Source organism: Uranotaenia lowii, chromosome 3 (genome assembly GCF_029784155.1).
Source record: "Uranotaenia lowii strain MFRU-FL chromosome 3, ASM2978415v1, whole genome shotgun sequence".
Lineage (NCBI taxonomy): Eukaryota > Metazoa > Arthropoda > Insecta > Diptera > Culicidae > Uranotaenia > Uranotaenia lowii.
Window position 1 is genome coordinate 70,179,051 of NC_073693.1, and position 23,389 is coordinate 70,202,439.

At 36.8% G+C, this 23,389-nt stretch overlaps 1 protein-coding gene across 3 annotated transcripts in view; it reads left to right on the plus strand.

Annotated features, from left to right (window-relative positions):
• Positions 1 to 21,518: 21,518 nt before the first annotated feature.
• The window catches only part of LOC129756514 (retinal homeobox protein Rx), a 133,525-nt gene continuing 131,654 nt past the window's right edge, over positions 21,519 to 23,389 (plus strand). Inside the window, exons 1-2 of one of the 3 annotated variants that reach the window (XM_055753423.1) lie at positions 21,519 to 22,474; positions 22,561 to 22,674. In XM_055753423.1, the coding sequence (XP_055609398.1) occupies positions 22,261 to 22,474; positions 22,561 to 22,674 (328 nt within the window). In that variant the 5' untranslated portion in view covers positions 21,519 to 22,260. The remainder of the gene's footprint in view (positions 22,475 to 22,560; positions 22,675 to 23,389) is intronic. The other 2 variants (XM_055753422.1, XM_055753421.1) reach the window with 2 other exon arrangements.

A 23,389-nucleotide genomic window follows, 5' to 3' on the forward strand; every position in this document is an offset into this window, starting at 1 on the left:
TGGTCAATAAAAATCAGTCTAATTCACTGATACCTTTCACTTATGCACACGTCAGTCCTATCTTATATAATTTTAAGAAAAGGCTCTTGATCAGTTCATGTGTCGGATCGGAATTTTTGATCTTCTTTAAATTTAAATGACGCATCTTAAAACTTCAGTTAAGTACATTTTTACATGTTCAACAAAATGTTTCCGATCTACCTCTATAGAAACCATCTCATTCATATTTCTGCTATCAATATGATTCAAAATTAACCTTGTAAGCAAAATGAGTTAAAAAATTGTATTTAAGTTCTTTACTTTCAGTTTTTTTTTTTTCAATTGTCCGCGAAGTGTCATACCATTATTTCATTAGCATCAGAACTAAATTTATATTTTTTAGATAACCAATGCTACCTACATTAACACGAACTAAATACGGAAGTATTTTTGCAAATCTTTCAATTGGTTATGATTCGATTGATAAAATACCAAACCGTGTCACATCTAGGCGTCATTTATTTCCACATGCTGTGTACAATAAAGCAAGAAAAGCACATCTAGGTTGCATATAGCCCCCACATGCATAAGAAATATAGGTACTTGGTTGAGAAACAGGCGCCTAATTGTTCAATTTTTCCAGCAATCAACGAACAGCTTTGGTTAATATCCACTTGCGACGACGTTTTCTTGACCATAGAGACGAAAAACAAACCCCTCAAAGAAAAGAAAATTTCTAAAAATGGATGCCATGACTTTTCAATTTCATATTTTGGCAAGAAAAACGTATATGTTTTATTCGATCGGCAAAATGTCAATCTGGATAACATCTAGGCGTCATTCATAATCATGTGCTGTACAAATGAGCTAGGAATCAAGTAGAAAAAAAAATCAGATCAAGGCTTCATATCGCCACCCCTTGCATTGAAAATATGCTTGGTTGAGAAATACGCGCCAAAATATTCTCACTGATCAGTATGCTATGCCATGGTTACTATCCTCTCGCGACGTTTGCTCGCGACCGACGCCTCGACCTTGGAAACAAAAAACAAACCGCCCGAAGGAAAAAAAAATCTCGAGAAAATGGATGTCATGACTTTAATTTGTTTCGAAAAACTACAAATTTTGTATGGGAGCCCCCTCTCCCTTAAGTCGGAGCGGTTTGTAACTATTATAGAAACCATCCCCGGCCCCAAAACCCCTGAGATGCCAATTTTGACGATGATCGGTTCAGTAGTTTCCGAGTCTATAGGGAACAGACAGACAGACAAACATTCATTTTTATATATATAGATAAATACTTTTGGTTTCAAATTGTAGAGAATTAAATTTTGACCTAATAATGTACAATTTTTAACAATGTACGATATGACCTGTAAAACTTACATACAATATATCAAAAAATTGTTTTGCAAACGTTGTGACGTCACGCTGGAATGGGTCATATATATATTTTACAAATTTGTAGATTAAACACTACACGCAAAAAATAAAATAAGAACCAAATTTGCATCAATATTTTAAATCAACTAGCTATATTCTAGAAAAAAAAAGTTGTATTCAACTGACCATAACGTGTAGAATTTTTTTGATATCAATGCTATATTTAGTTAATTTATCAAATTCGTTTTAATAAATACCTACTTGAAAAGCAAACCATTTATAATTTGTATAAGAAGAATTATAAGAAGGTTATATTCAAAATTAGAGCTAAAGCTGATAACCGGGAGGGGTTGCACTGAACCTCAAGAATGATAGGGTTTCTGAGACATTGTGTGCTAAAGAAGCATAAAAAACTGGGTTTTCATCAAATACTTTTTTCTTTACCAATCTATTGCTTGTAATGTACCAAATATTATGTAATTGGAAAAATAGTAGGGCTAGATGGGCTAATTATGAACAAAATTACTCAGTTTTTCATACTATCAGCTCAAACAAGTAGCTCTTTAATTTTGAAATTCTGGAAAGTGGCTAAAAATGAATGACTGGTTCCATGGCCGTAGGAACGGGGGGATTATGGGGGTTGAACCCCCCCCCCCCCATGAGGATCCAAAAAAGCAAGCGAAATATTCTGCTCTACACTAAAACTTTTAAATTCATAATCAAATTATAATACTACAGTAAGGTTATTCAAGAGTAACAATCAAGACTAAAAACTAATGCCAAAACCTCAAAAGCCCACCCGAAGTTCAAAATTCTGTTACAGTTTTCCAAAAATTTCTCACTTGCTCATAGAAATCCACGAATAATCAAAGGAAATTAGAAATGAAGAGCTGCATCGAAACCTTTATTCAAATTTGGTTTGACCTTTCATATCAAATTTGAATAATGATTTTTGAAAATCATTTGCGTTATCAATATTTTGATAATAGTTTTCCGAATATGAAAAAAAAAATATTTGAATTCGAAATTCTCAAACCTAATTCGAACGTTAGAAACTTCAAATTGTGATGCAAAATTTGAAAATTCAGTTTCATTGCAAATTCTTTTTATTTCAATTCAAATTCACAATAAAGATAATTAATAAATAATTTAAATAATGAATTTATATTAAACCAGAACTACAGATTTTGAATAATAGATTCATGAATGAAGACTCTGAACGGTGGCCCATAAAATTTCTGATCTGGAATTAAGTTTCCCACAGAAATCGTATAGAAATTCGAAAACAGATTCACAGCTCAATTTTTTAATTCAGATTCATAATTCAGATTCAGAATGCAGATTCAAAATTCATAAAAAAGATTAAGTTTGTAAATGAGTTTTACAATCAACATAAAATTGTTGAGGAATTCAAGAGATCATGCAATTCAATTTCTAGATTCCAAGTTTTTGATCAACATTAGTTTTTTCACACAACTTAGCTTAAAATAATAAATATGAAGAAGAATTTGAGTTAATTTCCTAAGTTTTGTTTTATGGAAAAAACCCAAATTTTATTTTAAAAACATCATCCACAAGATTTTTATAATGAAATTACCTGTGTACCTGATCTTCACCTGAAACATCCGCACAAAATTTTATATTTTCTCAGCGTATTGTTTAAAATGTGAATGTTGAAATTTATTTAAAGCCAAGTTTCAAGCCAAAATAATAAATTTGGTTCAAGTTTGCATCACTCAAATTTGATCCTAAAATCTTGAAATTTTTTTGAAAATTTGATTTTCTTTTTCATCAAAGGTTAAAATTTTTGATTTTGCAAGAGTTTGGAAGATTGGGCTTCTTTTATTTGAGTACAGAATAAATATTTTTTTAAGAAATGGAAGGCTCTCCTAAAAAACTGATTTTATGCTTAGATCCAATAAGTTTGATCGAACAGATTTATGAAAAAATTCAAAGATTTTAACCATCGATAAAAACGAATTCCATATTTTGTTACTGGAGGTTCTATTTTAAAAATTAAGTTCACCTTTAAGGTTAAGATCCAATTTTCTAAAGTTACGATTTAATACGAAAACTATTAATGTAAAAGTACCTTTTTAAAAAAGAATTATCATATATCTAGTTACAAACATGATTTGTTTTTTTTTTTTGTATTCGTGCATTGATGGGCAAAAATCATATATAAAAATCAGTCACGAAACCCCCATGAGTTGGTTCTTCCTACGGCCCTGAATGGTTTCCTTCTTCATTTAAAGGTTTTTCTCTGATTTTAAAGTTGCAGCTTGTGGGCGTGAAACGCTCGTTCATAATTACCCCGTTTGTTCATAATTACCCCCTTGTCTATGGGGTATTTATGAACATGGTTACGAACGTGAAGACTTTTGATATTGGCCATATTCCTAGATTGAAACCACCTCTAAACAGTGCATTGTAGTGAGATTTGTTGATTTTTATAATTTGTGTTGAAGAGTTATGGGTTTTTTAAGTTCTACATAGGTGGGAGGTATCTTTTCATATTATCACAGATCCACTATTCTAAAAAATATATAAAGTAATGTTTTAGGCTTTTTTTCAACTTTTGGATGGTTATCGTGATTTTGAAGGTAAAAAGAAAATTTTAATCATAAACCATAGCTGAGAAAACACGTATTCATAATTACCCCGCATCTTGAAAAGTATGAGGTAAATATGAGGGAATTTTTTTTCAACATAAAATCATATCACACCACATGCACATGAAGCATCAATTACCAAACGTAAACTTTCAAAAACAACATTTTATCTCCATTCACATTGACGATGAGGTCAATTGATAAGATACGTCTCAGAACGATTTTCGTTTCTCCGAGACATGAATTTTGTTAATAACTGTAACTTCAAAATTTATACAGTAAGGTTGGCAAGTTATAACTGTAACTTATCAATAGAATGACAGACTATCACATTTGATCAGTTTTGAGACCCTACTATGACCCAAACGGCACTTACGGCATTTGTTCATAATTACCCCACTTAGCCCTACTGACATAAAGACACGAGCCCTCAATCAAAGTATTGCATGAAAAGTAGTCATGCAATACCTCGCTAGGCATCCAGCAGTGGTGTCAATTGAAATTTTTGTTTATCAATGCCAGAAGATATACCACTGTTAAACAGCTTATAACTTTATTGTCTAATGAAATACGAAGTTACGGCCTTCGATAAAGTTGTGCAGTGGAAAATTTCGTTCGAAGAATTTATTATTTGGCTTAAAAACAATTGGCAGGCTCGGTTCAACAGAAGAATGAAAAATGATGTTGATTTTCAGATCAAAATATTTAATTTTCCCATACAAACTTAAAAGTTCTAATTTGCTTATGGAAACGTTTCTTCAAAATTTTACAAAAATCATGGATTAGTTTTGAACTAAAAAAAAAAGCTTTTAAGACCCAAGAGTTTCAGAAATTAAAAAAAATGACCCCAAATCGTCTCAGTCTAATCGACAGTCATATGAAAATAAAGATGTAAGAAAAAAAGTATAACTGCTTCAATAAACCTTCAGACCCAGTACGTTGATCAAATTTTTCAAAAATTGACTGTTCGGAATTGTATTAATTGTTAAATACAATACATTTGGAGGATTTTAAATGAAATTTATAAATTAATGAAGTTTTGGGAGAATAAACGTTTGAACTTTATACGCTTTTGCCGATTTCGTTTTGCCGACGGAAAAACGTTGAACATTCTGTTTAAAGCTACTAAAAAGCTTTCAATTGCCCTTGACTGGTGGTTGACCCATTTCAAACAGCATGAAGCCCCCGAGCGATCCGTAATGTAAATCCAGTCATCAAATCGATTCAGACTCATAATTGAATAATTATCTTGTCAAAAAAAATCTAGAGTCCCCGCCACGACCACAGACCACTCTGCAGGAGAAACTAATTAATTCAATTAATTAAACTTATTAAATCAAAAGTGTGCTCCATAATAACACAAAAATTCTACGAAACTTCTCCATTAGGATGATCCACTTCTGCCCGTCCACTCTTCTGATCCGCCCTTGGGTCACATGGGTGGTTTCGAATCTACAAAACACTACGCCACCCACAGTCATTGGTCCCAGTCGCAAGTCCCAGTGGGAGGAGAAAATGAGCCCGAAAGCTTTGCCCAAGCGTAATTTCAACGAACCTTTATCATCACAAAATTAAACTTTTAACCACATCCCCAAACAACAACAACATCATGAACAGCTTCATCATTGGCAAGCAGGCAACCAGCAACGGCAGCAGCAAAACAACCAACCATTTACGATGCGAACGTCCCTCGATGCATGTCATGCCGCCTAAAACTCATTTCCCTCAACGACCTCGCAGCCTCGTTCATACCATCAAAAAAAAACATCGAGGGGCACACATTTCCGAACGTTTGATGAAAAATCCCATTCAATTTTCCAGCTCACAAACAACTGCGGCACGTTCAAGCAGCCGTCTCTTTCCAGCACCACTTCAATATTAATAAACTTCAAATAATTACATTACCCACAAAATTCACTCTCGGCTTCTCCATCTGCCGATCCTAACTTCACTCCTTCTTCTGTTGGTCTGCTTACAAAACTTGGCATCATCGGTCTGTGTGTGGTAGCATTTTCCGAAGAATTGCCAACAAACGGAGCTCGTCTCTCGTCGAACCAATCCACCATGTTGCAGAGGGAAAACGCATATGAGAACCATCGGAATCTCGGAGAGTGAAGCAGATTGGGAAATTGGTTCACTTTGGAAACGAATCAAGGTTCATTAGGGAAAAGGTATCTGACAAAGAGAGTGGAAATTCTCATCACAGAAAACTCTCACCCCATGGAATGAATAATTTTAGATGAACACTGATGATCACACTAGGGTTTAAAGCAATGAATTTAACCATCAAGATTTCATCATGGTTCGATACCTATTCATAGAGAAGTAGAATATCCTAATATTTGAAAAGAACGGGATGAATCATCCAACCGGATAAAAATCCCCGAAAAAAAACAAGCAAACCTTAAAATCTTGTCAAAAGTAGTGATAAAAGTGAAAGATGCAGATAATAAATACGTTTTTGCCAGAGCATTGCTGGACCTAGCTTCAAGCCTTCTGTCAGAAACTACATTTGAAGCGGAACAAACTCAATTCGCCAGTTAGTGGAATTGGACAATCCATCCTCAACGTTCGCTATGGTGTTACATTTGCCATTGCGTTTGAAACTTTCGCTACTCATATAGACTGTCTCGTACTACCAAAGCTTACCGTTTCGCTACCCAGCCATCACATTGCCGTTCTCGCTGGAGGATTCCAAAACATCTACCGCTTGCAGATCCGCAGTTCATCATAAGCCAAGGTGTTGACATCATCATTGGGGCTGCTCTGTTCTTCGACCTTCTTCAACACCAGCAATTTTCCCTTGGTTCTGAGTTTCCGACGCTACAGAAAACGGTCCTCGGAAGCAGTCAAATACAGAGCCTAGAGAACTGCAAGCATGCCACATTTGCGTTGCCGATATCCTCGATACTCATCTTCATAGGTTTTGGGAAGTTTAAAACTTCGATGACGGTAAAGCTCTCACTCCTAATGAGCAACACCGCAAAGATCACATCAAAACCACCGTTTCCCGTGACGATACAGGTCGTTATATCGTTCGCCTTGCACTCAAGAAAGAGATGGTCTCGATGCTTGACGATTCATACACAGCTGCTCTTCAAAGATTTCAACAGATAGAATAGAGATTCGCCGTTAACCAAGATTTGTATCGCAGCTATACAGCTTTCATGGCAGAGTACGAGAGTTTGGGTCACATGGAGTTGATTCCCTCGCGCCGCGTAGAACACAGTTTTTCCTTCTTCATCAGTTCGGACCAAAATCCTCATCGGACTAACAGTTTAGCCAGCGCTTTTCTCTACTGTCGTAAATTTTCGTCTGCCATTTTTCGCCATTACCGCCGATGCCGAGAAAATGTTCAGGCAGCTTTGGGTCCACCTTGATGACCGGAAATTCCAGCAAATCCTCTGGTGGAAAAGCCCAACTGACCCAATCAGCATCTACCAGTTGAAAACGGTGACTTATGGTCTTGCCAGTTCCCCTTTCCACGCTGCGCGTGTGCATAACCAACTCGCTATCGATGTCGATATCCTCTTGCCGTACCAGTGATTCAAAACGGCACATACATAGACGATATCATTTCTGGACACGATGACCACGACACGATGATACATAACCTGCAAGCAATTATTGGTAATGTTGAAGTCGGCTGGATTTGTTCTGCGAAATATGGGCGTCAAACTACAAAACAGTTCTCAGTGGTGTTCCGGAAGAGTTCTGGGAGACAAACACAGAACCAGAGCTCGATCGACCTCAAGCAGTCAAAACCTTGGGTTTATTATGGTTTCCCCAGCAGGATGTCTTCAAATTCAAGATCCCTGCTCTCTCAGAACATGGAATTATTACCAAGCGCATTGTGGTTTCTGAGATGTCTCAGCTGTTTGATCCCCTTGGACTTCCGGGGCCTGTAGTCGTCAACGGGAAGATGATCGTTCAAACCCTCTGGGAGGCTGATCTATCGTGGGATTCTGAACTAACAAAAGAGTCGGCACTATGGTAAACGAAATATGGTAGCAACATTAAGGAGCTGTTATCGTTACAAATCCCTCGAAGAGTTTTGCGGAACACACTACATCAATACACGATCCACTGGATCAATTCCTGATCCAACTGTTGGAAAGTGTTCGTCTCCAATCGAGTTGCAGAGATTCAACGTCTAACGAAGGGTTCCAAATGGAGGCACATATCGACGAAATTAAACCCTGCCGACCGTATTTCCCGAAAAATGCTCGCAAACAAGATCCTGCACGATAACCTGTGATCCCAAGTAACACAGATCAAGCTAACTAGCATTTCGATGTTTTATTATGGTTTTATTATGGCTTTTTTTGTGCAGCTCGTTTTATGATGGTTTTATTATGGTCATGCAAAATGCTTATATTCTTGAATCGACCATCTGTTTTTAGATAGTTTTGAAAACGCTCATAAATCTTCCATTAAACATACTGTTTTAGTTATATAGAAAGAGTTAGGAATGCTTTGTTTAAACTATAATAAAACACAAACTTAGAAGTTTGCTCCAAGCTTTCTTTTGCATGTTCTATAATAGCACTCAGTGCCTGATTATTAAACCGCCATAAAACTTAGTGACAGTTCTCGATCAAGATGTCAAATCAGGACACGCTCAGATTAGATAGCACATATTTGAATTAGAATTCCCATTTTTACACATTTTTGATAAGTTCTGTGTGTTGATTTTGAGTTAAAATAATAAAAAATTATAAAAATCTATGAAAACTTCGAATTAACGGAAGTGGAATTAATAACTCTACAATATGAGTATTGAGTGAAAGAATTCAAATAGGAGGAACAAAATTTGTTGCTTGACGCCATCATTAGTACAAGATGGCGGCTACCGCTTTTATTTTCAAAGTTGTAAATAACTGAAAATATCATGAAACCTTATTAAAATTTTTATTAGGTGAAAGTAATAAACGAGTAGAAGTCGAATTTCGTTGTCCGTCGCCATCTTAAATTCCAAGATGGCGGCTACCACTCAACTTTAAAATACTGTAAATGACTGAAAATCGCCTCAAACCCTCACAATATGGGTATTAGTTGAAAGAAATGAACCAGTAAAAGTCGAAGTTCGTTATTTGACGCCATCCGAATTCAAGATGGTGGTTTCCACTGAACTTTAAAATGTTGTATATGACTTATAATCGTATGAAACCTCAACAATATTGGTATTGGGTAAAAGGGCTAAACGAGTAGTAGTCGATTTTCTTTTTCCGCTTTACTCTGAAATGCTGTAAGTGACCCAAAATCACACAAAGCAACCACAATACAGATCCCGAGCATTTTTGGCAACATTCAATTTTGGAGACATCCGATTTTGGCACATGTCCCTTAATCAAACAAATAACAGAAACAACATAACCTTATAGTTTTCGCTTTAATAGGACCAATACAATTTAGACATATTAGCATGATAGACATAATACAATGACATAAATAGCAAATGGCAAAAAACAAAAACTATCGACAAAACAAGAAAAGTGCTAAATGCATCAAAAACATGATAAAAAATGTAGTATAAAGAAAAAACAAAGTTGAGGAAAGAATCGTTCGATTTGAACAACACAAAATGTTCGAGCGGGTTGCCAAAAACAATCAGGGTCTGGTTCTTCTAGTTTATCCCTTTCAACGAATAACAATATTGTAAAGCTTTCGTACGGTTTTTAGTCATTTGCAGAATTTTGAAGCTCAGTGGAAGCCGCCATCTTGGATTTCAAGATGTCGTTTGATAGAAAACTTCGACTTCTACTCGTTTGGTCCCTTCACACAATGCCTATATTGTGGGAGTTTCATGCGATTTCCAGTGTTTAACAGCATTTTAAAGTTCAGTGAAAGCCGCCATCTTGGATTTCGAGATGCACCTGATAGCAAAATTTGACTTCTTCTAGGTTAGCCCTTTTAGCCAATACCCATATTGTGGGTGTTTCAAGCGGTTTTTTAGTTATTTACAGCATTTTAAGGTTCAGCGAAAGTCGCCATCTTGGATTTCAAGAGAGAGAAATTCCACTTAAACTGATTAAGCCATTTTACCCAATGACCATATTGTGGGAAGTTCTAGTGACTTTCAATGATTTCAATCATTTTATAGTTCAGTGGAAGCCGCAATCTTGGATTTCAAGATGACGCCTTATTGCGAAATTTGTATTCTACTCGTTGATCCTTTTCAAATTATTCCCATTTTGTGGAAGTTTCATGTGATTTTCAGTGATTAACAGCATTTTAAAGTTCAGTGGAAGCTGCCATCTTGGATTTCAAGTTGATGTCCGATAGCGAAAATCGACTTCTTGTAGTTTAGCCTTTTCACCAAATACCAATATTGTGGGCCTTCCATGCGATTCTCAGTGACTAACAGCATTTCAAAGTTCAGCGGAAGACGCCATCTTGGATTTCAAGATGGCGTCGAAAAGAAAAAAATCGGCTTCTTCTAGTTTAGCCCTTTCAACCAATACCCATAATAGTGGTTGTTTAATGCGACTCTTGGTCATTTACAGCATTAAAAGTTCAGCGGATGCCGCCATCTTGGATTTCAAGATGGCGTCTGACAGCGAAATTCGACTTCTAATCGTTTAGCCTTTCACCCAATACCAATATTGATGGGATTTCATGCGATTTTAAGTCATTTACAACATTTGAACGATCAGCGAAAGCCGCCATCTTGGATTTCAAGATGGTGTCAGACAACGAAATTTGACTTCAACTCATGATTTATTCCACGGGTGATTAACAACCAATCCGTTTTTATTTAAAATGTATGTCCTCATTTACTGTACTAAGGATTAACAACTCAGAAATTAGGAACTCATCCTAAGCGTGTAATTGATTGGCTTGCGAGAGAAACGTCAAATCGTAGCTTTTTTTGGGGTCATCATTAAACCATAATAAAACTATGAATTGACTCACGCCATGTTGGTTGCAAAATCAAAGGGCACAAAATGACGCCATGTTGATGGATTCACAATGCAACCATTGGAAAATATTTTTTCAAGCCCATTTTCCATCAATTTCATCATGATTGACCATCAGATTTGACGAGGCGCATTTATTTTAAGATACTATTTCATACACATTTTACCTAAAATCTTGACTGGCAGTACAAAAGAGGCTCATAATATGGTTAAAACATTGGTATTTTGGCTATTTATTTTACCAGATCATAAATATCTCAATAATGCAATCATCATTCATCAACCATTATGGTTGCTGGAAAAAAAAATAAAACTCCGAGAACTCACAGAATCGAAAAAAACAAAAATTCAAAAAAAAAACATGTTTTATAATAGCTTTTTAAAAGCTTTGGTGACCAGAATTGATGACCAACAAAGATATGTCATGATGACGTTTCTAGGGTGGGGCCAAATAGCCTAATTTTGGCTTTATTTGAGTCCAGGTGATGTTATAGAATGCGCTTTAGCTTTTTATGAAGATTAATGCTATAGTCCAAACGAAATGACCATAATAAAGCTAAAATTGTTACTTGGGATGGCATGGTACAAAGTTTCATTCCTTCCCCGTTGAAACATAGTCGGAAGACGATGTATCGATACCATTTCAACCCGAACTGGAGGTGGAAATGAGTCCAATGGTTTCTCTTCACGCAATAGAAGAAAACAAAATCTTCAATCAGTTTTCGGAGCTAGCATAGCTACAACGAGTCGTTTCCTACTGTTATCGCTTTCGAAAAAACTGCTAACTTCCGGAAAATGATCTTATACCATCATAATTGTCGCCTGAAGAAGTAGACATCGCACATCACCAGAAATTTCCCACAGAGGTCCTAAAAATTATGATGGAAGATTTCGATCTTCTTCGGATCGACAGGCGTTAGAAAAATTTGAACTCACTGTTCGATACTCGCCATCCAATTTTGTTGTCAGCAAATCATCAACTGAGCTTGTTGATTGCTAGATCGATTTATCTGCAGGCACTTCATGGAGGACCTTCACTTCTCCTTGCAACAATTCGCCAACGTTTTTGGCCACTACACTTTGAGAGTTAGCTCTGAAGATTGTACGCCAGTGCGTAATCTGCCTCAGATGCAATCCTACAACTACAAACCAAATCATGATGCTGCTTCCTTCAGTACGCCTAAAACCAGCCCGAGCTTTTACCTATTCAGGAATGGACTGCTGTGGGCCATTTTTTTTTCGTCCACTGTTTGGGAAAGGTGCGTGTCGGTTAAAGTTTACGTTGCGGTGTTCGTCTGCTTGGTGGTGAGGGCTGTGCACCTCGAAGTCATCGCTGACTTGACGACCGTCGCGTGTATCAACGCTTTCAAACGTTTTGTCGCCAGTCGTGGACGCGTGCTTGAACCGCTTTCGTCATTCAACCGACTCTCCCGATGCCCGCTCATCACTTACTCCTGATCACTTCCTCATTGGAGCTCTGTGAAGTAGTTCCACCTCCTCGTGGTGCAGAGTTGAAACTTGTATGCAGACTCGTGTTGCGAGAATGCCGGACGACTGTTCTGCAAAACAGGTGTTCGCTACGAATCCGGTAGGAACAAGACGAGCGGGGGCGCAACGAGCGAGGTGGTTAGACCAAGTGGAGCGTGGTCTGGCGAACGTGGGGTGCCCGAGAAATTGGAGAACGGTTGCCATGGACCGAGTGAATATTAGGAATTATGTTCGTCAAGTTATGTCGTGAGACGGAATACTATGTAAATAAATAAATGCAGACTCGTCACCTGCAGTCGTACGGCCAAGAGAACTGCACGACACTCTTGGTACTGTCAAGCTTCGATGACAATCTGCGTACCGAGTGTGGCACAAACGTGGTGAGACTGGGTGCCTCGGTACTATAGTGCTCAGTCGCAAGAGGGAGGGGAGGCGTATCGGCAAGTGTTCGAGCGGATGTTGATCGGACTGCTTTTAGAGGAGGTTCCTGGCCCCGATTCGCGGGTATGATTGACTCACGACGGGCAAAGGGCCTTGTGCTGTAAACATGTGGCACCCAGAGTGGGCCTCAAACTCAAGAGAGTTGAGACGGAGAATACATAAAATGAGGTGGGTATCTCCAGACTCTAGGAGAGATGAGTAGCTGCTCGTCTCGAATTGGGTCAAGAGACGGATCGAAAGAGGACCCTCACGACACGAGGATAGGCGAGTTGTTGTCATTTTGAATTGGATTTGAGAGGGCGGAGTGTAAGAGGGTCTCGAGTCACGAAGAGAGACGCCGGACCTAACGCCTCAAATTATGACAAGAGGCCGAAAGTGGGCCTCGAGTCTCCACCTGGGTGGATCAACTAATACAACTTCCTCATTGGAGAGCCTCTTGTCTCTATTTCCGAGCCCGACCTTCTTCATCTGTCGCCTAACCGAATTACCCGTTGCGGAATGAATCACCTACACAAAAATTACACATGAAAAATAATGAATTAAAATTGAATTACACAAAACTTTACGTAACACTGTACTAACCTTGATATACCAACACTTCACCTGAAGTTGTACTTACTGTCGAGACCGACCGAACATTTTTCCAAAACTCGCGTATTCCAAAGACGCCTCGACGGCATTCAAGAAGCGAACCTCTCTTTGTCAATTTAGTCTGTAAATGTAAACTGATCCGTTCTTCTCATTCCAATCTCGTGCGTCATTCCCTTTCTCTCCAACAGATTTCTTCTCCGTTTAACGGCAGATCCTGTCAATGAATGTGCTCTTCCAATGCAGTGTTGCTATATTATTCATTTTATTTTAACTGGATTACATTTCCTCATCGTATTCCCTACACTTACCTCGCAAAAAATGGATACCCACCTGAACATACACTTATCTTGCTACGAGACGTCAACGTGCCATGAAAACACACACGAAACCACTACACTGAAAGACAAAACTGAAATGTCAGGGGGATGCAGTTCTATTCAATTCGTGTGGAGCACATCTCTCAAATTTAATTTTTTCCTCAGATTTAAGCTTTTTTTTTGCACAGATTTGAGCTTTCATCTCTAAAGATCTCAAAGCAAAAAAGCTTAAATCTGAGGAAAACAAACTTAAAAACGACATTCACTAACACTTAGCAAATAGATGATGGTCACATGATACTTTGAGAAATCTTAAAACTTTGCATCCCCGTGTGAAATATAAACTCAAAACTGTACACGAGGCAAAGTTGTTGTAAAGTGGATCGAAAGGACAGAACAAAGTGCGATATGTGATTCGCGAATAAAACGACTTCCTGTTTCCTGTAAATGATGTAAGAAAGATCAGTAAAATAGAATTGGTCAAACCGAACAAAAGTGGCTTTCTATTATCTCGGTCCGAAACACAATGCTACAATGAAATCTTCTTCATCACACTTTTCTGCCTTTCGTGATACTCCATGATCTTTAAGGGGGGGGGGGGTCTAACACTTTAAAAAAATCGATTTTTTTATTTTTTTATTTTCTTATTGTAAAACATTTCAAGAATGTTGTGTGAAATTTTCAAGTCAATTGAAGTAAAACTGTAGAAATTATAGGCCTATATCTCCTCCTATCGAATACTGCAAGAAAGCAAGAGCAGAAACTTCAAACGCGTTTTTCTCGAAAGCACATTTTTAAAGTCCGTGGACATCGTCATTTGAAAACTACTTATCCGATTCTTTTCAAATTTGGAACATATTTTCTACATATAAAATACCAGACCCCAACGTTTTTGTTTTTTGTTTTTTTTTACTTTGGGGAGATTTTACCTGAAACCTGAAAAATGGCGGATTTTTTCGTGAAAAATCGTAGTTTTTACTTCAAACAGCCACAAAAATTTGATAAAAATTTTTTTAAGTTAAATAAAAACGTTGGGGTCCAGAAAAACATCTATTTAAAATATTTTGCTCTGATTTTTTGACTTCGGATGATTCTGTGCCGAGATACAGTGTCCACCGCAAATCCTGTTTTCTAAAAGGCATCCTCGAACGTGCTTCGTCACCGGCTCATTTTTCAATATTTTTCTACGAAAAAATTACTAAATGTTCTTTTAACAATGCTTTGTATAATGCAAAAAATTTGAATACCCCTTAAAGCGAAAATCACAATTTAAATCAGGTCAAACTGAATTGAATGTTTTCTCAATTAAGCCATTTTAACCACAAATTTCTTTCGAAATATGTTGATTTTTGGTAGCATTTTTCTTTCCATACTTATCGCTTCACAGTATAACATACCAGATAACAAACTATTAATCTTCAAATGGATAAAAATTGCTGCTTGGACTAGAAAATACTTAAATGGTATACCGTCAAACGGGGCATCATGCAACAGCGGGGTTAGATGCAACATTTATATAACACCACACTGAATCAATTTTTAATTTAATGTATTGTAATAAAGTATCTTTAAAGATTACAATATTATGATGACGTAATTTCTCGCATCTTAAGCTGTTTTTTTTAAGTTTTCAATTTTTATATAAAACCAGCTGATCCCGTTCGAACTCCGTTTCGTTTTTAATTTCGAATATTTGTTAAGTGTTTGTAAATGGTAATTGAGATGCATTTTCACGACAATGTTGCATAAAATATAAAACATTATTTTTGAAAGACTCTTTTGATTGTCTATCCAACACCCGTGCACCAAATTTTAGCTTGTTCGGATGCATAATCACGCAGTTATTAAAAAAATAGGATACAGTTAATATGAAATCAGGATTCGCTAGCATAATGCATAATAACGAAATTACTGAATAAATTTTAAACAGTTAGTATGAACGTCCCTTTTCTGTCCTTTGATTCAGATTTTGAAATCAGGAATCGATTGTTCATTTTGTAAAGCTTCCGTGTATGAATCGTCTCGATTCGATGCACAGTAAGGTAATTTTTACAGAAACATTGAATAATTAACAGCGGCGACTCTTTTTGCTGACTCCTGCAACAAAATTAGATTTCTGAAATTAATTTTCCGTGCATTCAAACTTCCATGTAATTGTTTTCATAACAATCCGATGTAAAATCATGACAGGGGTACAAAAATTTCGTTAATTTGGAGTGCTTTTTTTCGTCCGAGTGAAAATTATTATAATTTTATTATTATTAAATAGAAATCGTTAAAAAAAACTGTTGAGAAAGGTGTTAAACGAGTGACCGTATGTATTTAGAATCAGTGATCATCGAAATATTCTTCAAACAACTTGTGTTTTGATTTATTGGCTTCCGGAAGTTTGCTATGGACGAATGTGTAGAAAAGTTAGTTTGCATTGTTGAAGTTAACTCCCGCCGGTCAAGCAAAATTCTTTTGTCCTGAAAGTCAGTCCATGATCTATTTGTATTAAAACCTGGATTCTGAGTGATTGGGTATGGTGGAGCAAACGATTAGATCATAAGAAGTTAAGATTTAAGAGGTGACCGCTCATCTTCGTGATTTTTATTAACGACCTGGCAACATTCCTTCAGTCGCCGAAACTGCTGTTTGCAGATGATCTCAAAATCTACCGGACCATCGATTCGATATTGGATTGTGTTGCGCTTCAGGAGGACGTCGATCGATTATTAGTATGGTGTGGATTACACGGTATGGAGGTTAACGCCGAAAAATGCAAGTGTATAAGCTTTTTCAGAACTAGAGCCTCTGTTGTCTACGACTACGGTCTAAGGGACACCTCTCTCGAAAGAGTAAGCTTTATTAAAGACCTCGGAATAACGTTTGACCAAAAGCTCTCATTTGTTCAGCACACCGCGACCACTGTAGCCAAAGCCTTCGCTTTGCTCGGCTTCCTGCGTCGGAATACACTCAGCTTTGAGGACCCGTATGCTCTGAAAACAGTTTTCTGCTCATTGGTACGCAGTGTTCTGGAATATGCGGTACCGGTCTGGGCACCCTACCACTCTGTCCACAGCGAAAGACTCGAAAGGATTCAGAAAAAATTCCTCCGCTACGCCCTGCGACGATTGCCATGGCAAGATCCCGTACGGTTACCACCCTATTCTGAGAGGTGTGCCTTGCTATCAATGACGTCTTTGAGCCAAAGAAGAACCTTTCTACAGCGCACCTTCGTTTACGATATCTTGACAAATGCCGTTGACTGCCCGCAATTGCTTCAGAGATTGAACATATACGTTCCAGCACGCCGACTGCGTAATCAAACCATGTTTTGGCTGCCAAGAAGCAGGACTGTCTTCGGACAGAATCACCCACTCTTTCGATGTTGTGAAGTTTTCAATGCTGTTTCTCACTTGTTTGACTATCATGTTACAAAATCTAAGTTTAAATGTGCAATCCGTGACGTCACCTAACCTAATTGCAATGTAATCTAAATATAAGCTAATCTTAAACAATCAGTCTGTATGACAATAGTCAAAGACTCCAGAAATAAAAATAAATAAATAAATAAATTAAGTTTGGAAAAACTCATAGTGCCACTGTGGGAAAGAAAACTTTGCGGATCATCGAAAACAATTATTTCAATGCATGCTACAATCATAAAAGTTTTTCGCTCTCTGCTGATGAACCGCTGAAAGATTGCTGTAGCCTTCCGATGGCTCTACGATAAGTATCCTTTCTTAAAGTTTCAATTGGGCTGACTATAGAATTTTCAATTTTATTTTACATTTGCTGATGGAGCGATTTTACCTTTCGAGCTCTTTAAGACCTCGGAAGGTTCTGTGTTTTACTAATGTTCTTTTAGTTTTTTTAGGTCCTTGTTATTGGCGAAATTGCTTCACGTTGCGCATGGTTTCTTCATCAAGGAGCATTTTTCATAGCATGCTTCCAACGATACCCCCCATTTGAAACGTATGGTACTGGTGGTCCACGTTTCTTCCTGTTCCTGTGTTCCAGATGTCTCTGCGGTCTCTGCTCCATGGTAGGCCCAATCATTTTATGTTTTTGATTATTTTAATATTTTAATGTTAACATAATCGAAAGCATAAACATAGAAAAGAAGAATAATAACGTACTCTTATTATTCTTTGGGACTCAGACATAAATTCTGGCTATGGAAGTACGACAAGTGATAAGTGATAAGTGAATCCGATGTAAAATCATGACAATATCACAATAACAGTTAAAATTTTATATGGATGACCCCGTTTTCCTATCCCTGATCCAAAATTGGGCACCTGAAATCAATTGCCCGTCTCTCAAACCTCCCGTGTACAGAATTTGATCTCAATCTAATGCGTAGTCACGATAATATAGCAAAACAATAAACATTTAATATGAACGACCCCTTTTGCCGTCCCCGATCCGAAATTTGAAACCTGAAATCAATTACTCGTCCCTTAAATCTCCCATGTGCAAATTTTTATCACAATCCAATGTAAATTATCCTTAATATCGCAAAGCTAGTGAAAAATTCATAGGGACGACCCCTTTGGTCGAACCCTCACTCAAAATAAGATAATTAAAATCAATTGCTCAAAACATCCATGGGCAGATTATCATCTCAATGCGATGCATAACCGCGACAATATCGCGAAAACACTGAACAACTTACATGGACGACCCCTTTTTTGGACCACGATCCAAAACATGACACCTGTAATCAAATACCTTGACTTTAAAACGCCCAAGTTCCAATTTTTCATTAAAATTCTATGCACAATCAAGAAAATATCACAATAACTGTGAACTGATAACATGGACGACCCCTTTTACTGACCCCTAACTCAAAATTCGAAACCAGAAAAACATTAAAAGGTTTATATGGACGACCCCTTTGGCCAATCCCGGAAGCTAAATTTGAAACCTGGATATGATTGCTCGTCCCTCAAAACACACATGTGCAAATTTTCATCTCAATCCGATGTATAATAACGTCAATATCGCTAAAACAACATTTGTGTTGTATGGACGACCCCCTTCAAAAGGGGTCATCCGAAAATCTAAAAACATTTTTCATCATTCCTGGTCCTCATGAGCCTTCATGCCAAATTTCAGCTCTTTAGCTCTTAAGGCGGCCGAGCCTATTGAAGACAAACATACAAACAAACAAACAAACAAACAAACAAACGGAAATTACTTTTTATATATGTAGATATTCAGAAATAAGAGTATCAAATAAGGTTTACAGGTCAAATAAATATAATTTTTTATTCTTTTTAAACTCGAATGAAATTTAAGAATTCAGTTAGATTTTTTGTTCAAGAATCTGCAATGTTAATAATGTTTAATGTTAATAAAATTTTCAGCTGAATTCACCTGACGAAAATTCAAATTCTTTTAACAATAATAAGGCTGGAACAAATATAAATTTCATCTTTTGTCACCTCCCTCCCCTTCGAAATTTCCAAAATACCGGATGGGGAAATAAATAAAGTTTGAAGTATTTTACGTAAATTTTGATAAAAAAAAATCCAATGTTTGAAAAACTACAAGATCAAAAACCAAATTTAAGAAGATGGGAGTTATTTCACCTTTTGTTTTCTTTATTTGATTGAACTATTTGATAGAAATACTTGATTTATAGGTTTTGTGCAACGATATAGTATGTAATTTTGTTGCATACAAGCTTCCGTGCAATTTATTCCAATTTATTTGTTTTTCGCATTATTCTTTATTGTCCCCCCCTCACCCTGTTGCAACTTCGAGAAGGATTTGAAAATTGTTCCGGCCTAATTTAAAATTTCATAACTTAACCCCTGTGTATAAAGTTTTTTTTCAAAAACAAATTCTTTGAAATGAATTCATATCTTATTCTATATTTGTGATTTCCACCAGGTTTGTGTTTCTTAACTGACTCTGATTGCTTTTAGAGACTGAATTTTGAATCAAGAATCAAAATTTGAAACAGCGTTCTTCTTTAATTTGAATCCGTAATGAAATTCTGTAATCGATATTTTAATAATGATTATAAAACTTTTCTTCGAACTAAATCTGGATACGAATTATAAATTTTGATTCCGAGTCTGAATTCTGCATTTTGCATCTAAATTCTGAATCTGATTGATTGATTGAAGTGCGCGTATTTGAGAGGATTGTGTGCGCAAACCGGTTTAACATCCTGATTCAAAATCTGAGTTTAAATTCCAGATAAGAATTACAAATCCCAAAAATTGATATTTGATCAGATCCCTCTGCCAAAAATCTATCATTTTATTCTAAATTTATGGGTTTCAATATAAATTGTTTTCAATTTCTTACAAGTAATTTAACTTGTTAATTTGTAGGTACGAAAATTACTAATAATGAAATCATTTCAGATTAGATTCAATTCTTGACTCATTAAACTTTATTATGCATTAATTCGGCATATGAATTGAGGATAAAAATTTCAAGTCCAAATCGAATGGTTTGAATTTTAAATATTTTCTTCTCATGTTACGAAATGATAAGTTTCGAATATGAAAAATCCATCTTATTTTAGTTTGAAGTGCAAAACCCAGATTCGAAACAGGATTCTAAAAATCAAGAAAAATAAACTGAGAACAATACTTCAAATTTTTCGGCAAGTATCCGGATCAGGCAAATGCTGGCTATATTATGTTAAAATCTTGCACTAACTGAGCAAACCGTTTCAAAATTTTCTCGTGAATCCTGCCAATACCCAGAAAAGTTTTGGAATAATTCAACCTAAATCAAGAAGATAAACACTTGAAAAATTGGGTTTTTTCATCGGAACAAATAAGCCGATTAAGAAACATATTTAAGGCTTCGAAAAAATTCGTTCTAGTTTATTTCAACAACATTTTTTTGGATGTAAGATGCATAATTCTAAGGATTAAATTAAAAGTTTTGCTTGATTTGCAAGTAAAGTGAAAAAATCTGCACAAAATCTGGGCAATCTGGCAATTTGAGTCTAACTTTTGGAATTCAATGTTGTGGACTTACTATCCACAAGTGACAAATTTTCCGAAAAACTGTTGTAAAAATTGAGTTTAAGTTCTGAATAGGGATTGTTTCTCTTGACTAATTTTAGTTGTTCATAAAAATTTGATTAAGGCCTTAAAATTTTAAGTTCAGTGAAAAATATTTTGCATGGCATTATTGGACCCATCATGGAGAGGGGGCTTTAACCCTAAACCCTCCCTTCTCCGTTTCTACGGCCATGGTCCATCTCATTTTTATATATTAGATCGATTTTGGGAATCAATCTTATGCTCTATTTTTAATCGTAGGCCCGTTTAAAGAAATCCAAAAGTAGTTAATTTGGATAAATTTAAAAATTGTAGTGAAACTTGAGAAACCTTTAGACTAATTTGGATTTCTGAACCTTCCTTACCCTGAAAGATATCAAGGAGCTAATTTTATCCTTTTTATATGATAAGCATAATCGCCCGTTTATTATCGACTTATCAAATTACAAAGCTTCTCGTCGTAACATTTCCTATGTTTGAATGAACTCCCAAGACCCACGTTCATTGAGAGAATCTGAAAGCATGGAAATCTGTTCACCACCACCCATTCGCATCGATGAGAAAAGTTCATTGCACAACCTAAACAAAGCCTCCATTATGGTGCGAGTTCGAAAGCGATGAAGGAAAACAGAGACCAACCCGCTTCAGCTTATTGGCCAGAGCGAGCACGATTGAGTTTTCCTGGCACCGCCCCATTGAACCATTCTTACTTTCGTTCAGCATTCGCTGCCTACTGCTTTTGATTCACAACCAGCCAGCCAGCCATCAATGAAGTGTAGTGGCCAGAGCCAGCCAGTCAGTGCAAACACACGGCAAGGATAACTAGATGTTGATTTACCTTTCGTGCGGCTAGTTGCTTGTGAGCTTTTCCTCCGCGTTTTCGGTTGCCTTCGGTTGTTCGTTGGAAAGTGGAAGTTGAGCATTCGAAGTGTTTCGAGCCCCGGTTTGCATGGGTGCACGTTGAGTGAACAGAAAATTCAAACGATTCCCGTCGCGTGGTTTTGCGCGCGCGATTTCTAGTTATTTCTGCGGTATCCTCTACATTAGGCCGGTGTTTGGGGTGAGCTGCGGTTTGATTCGAAGAAGGGTCGCGGAAAGATCGCGTGCAGTCTTTCGCCCTTATTGTACTAAAGTGTTGCTTCGCGTGATTTTGGAAATTTCTTTGTGGGGTTTTTTGGCAATCAGCTTGGTGAAACTGTGAAACTATGAGGTTTTTTATGTCCGACGAAATTTGAAGAGATAAGACGCTACAACTGTGAAGATTGTTAAACATAGTAGAGTGAGTTGCCGATTCGAAGAAAGGTGCACGTTGGGAAAAAAGCTTAAAGAGATAGTTTCTGGATAAATAATTCGATCGAAAAAAGCCTTTATTCAGTGTTCAAAGTGTTTCATTTTTTGCAAAACAATGAATCTTTGCAAATAGCTGTAAATTGGAACAACACCGATTTGTGATCGTTTTCGTAAAAACCAACGTCTGGCAGCACTGCTCTGCAAACCAAAAGGAAAAATGGACATCAAATCGCTATCGGATGTGCAAAAACAAATCTTCCAAAATTTGGTCGAGAAACTAGTGGCCCGGAATAAGTTCTCCCCAAACGAAGCTGAAGACGTCCAGAAGCTGTTGGACGATGTGAGGGATGCAAAAAATTTCCACAAAATCATGGAAAAATTGAAAGAGTGTGGCCAGCTGGACCTGGATATCGAGGAAAACTTTCGGGAAGGTATGGATAGAAAAACCTTTCACGCATCTCTGAACCGGATAACATACTGATCTCGACCAATCCGTTTTTGTTTCGGTTTTCCACAGAGGGCGGCTTTTTCCTGAAGGATACGGCGAAAAAGTTTGGACCCGGCGGCCAGACGCTGACACCCCGGCACACCATCGACGCTATACTAGGTTTGAATAGTTGTGAAAATGGAGGTAGGATACTAACAGCAACCTTGTGTAGCGAAGGGAAAAGGTGTTACTAATTTGATTAGGGATGTGGATGTGGGTGATGAGAGTTTTGCGATATTAGTGCTTTAAGGTTCTTCGAAAATTATTTCCGACGCGGGTAATACCAATCGAAAGTAACTGATGATTTGCACAAAATATTGCAAACAGAGTTAGAATTTATCGGCATACGGTACAGACGATAAGACAGATCTAGAATTTTTTTCATCAGAATATCAGTTGAAATTTAATTTTTCAACCATTCTCCATAGATTCCATCATGTTACAAACATAAGTTACATTTTTCACGTTCTTTTTAACAAGAACTGAAAATAGTTTTTAGAGCTCCTACATTCTGATCGAATTTAATCCTAAGAGGCAACAACAAGCACTGGGTCGTTGTGGCTGACCCAGTGCTTGTTGGAAATAAAATGTAAAAACGGTTGTTGTTGAAACCCTAAAATATTTATCGAATTAGTTTATAGTCATGTCATGATAAATTCACGCAATACCTTAAGCTTAGAATAATCTTTTTAAGATTGACTTTTATTTAAAACCGCTTGTATTCATCCAAATTGATGATCCAATGTTTACTGAAAGTTATATAAATGGAAGTTATTATGTGAAATGTACGTTTAACAACCAAAGGGATGTTTTCAGAAAAAAGGATAAAGATACAATTTCATGAATGAGAAATTTTAAC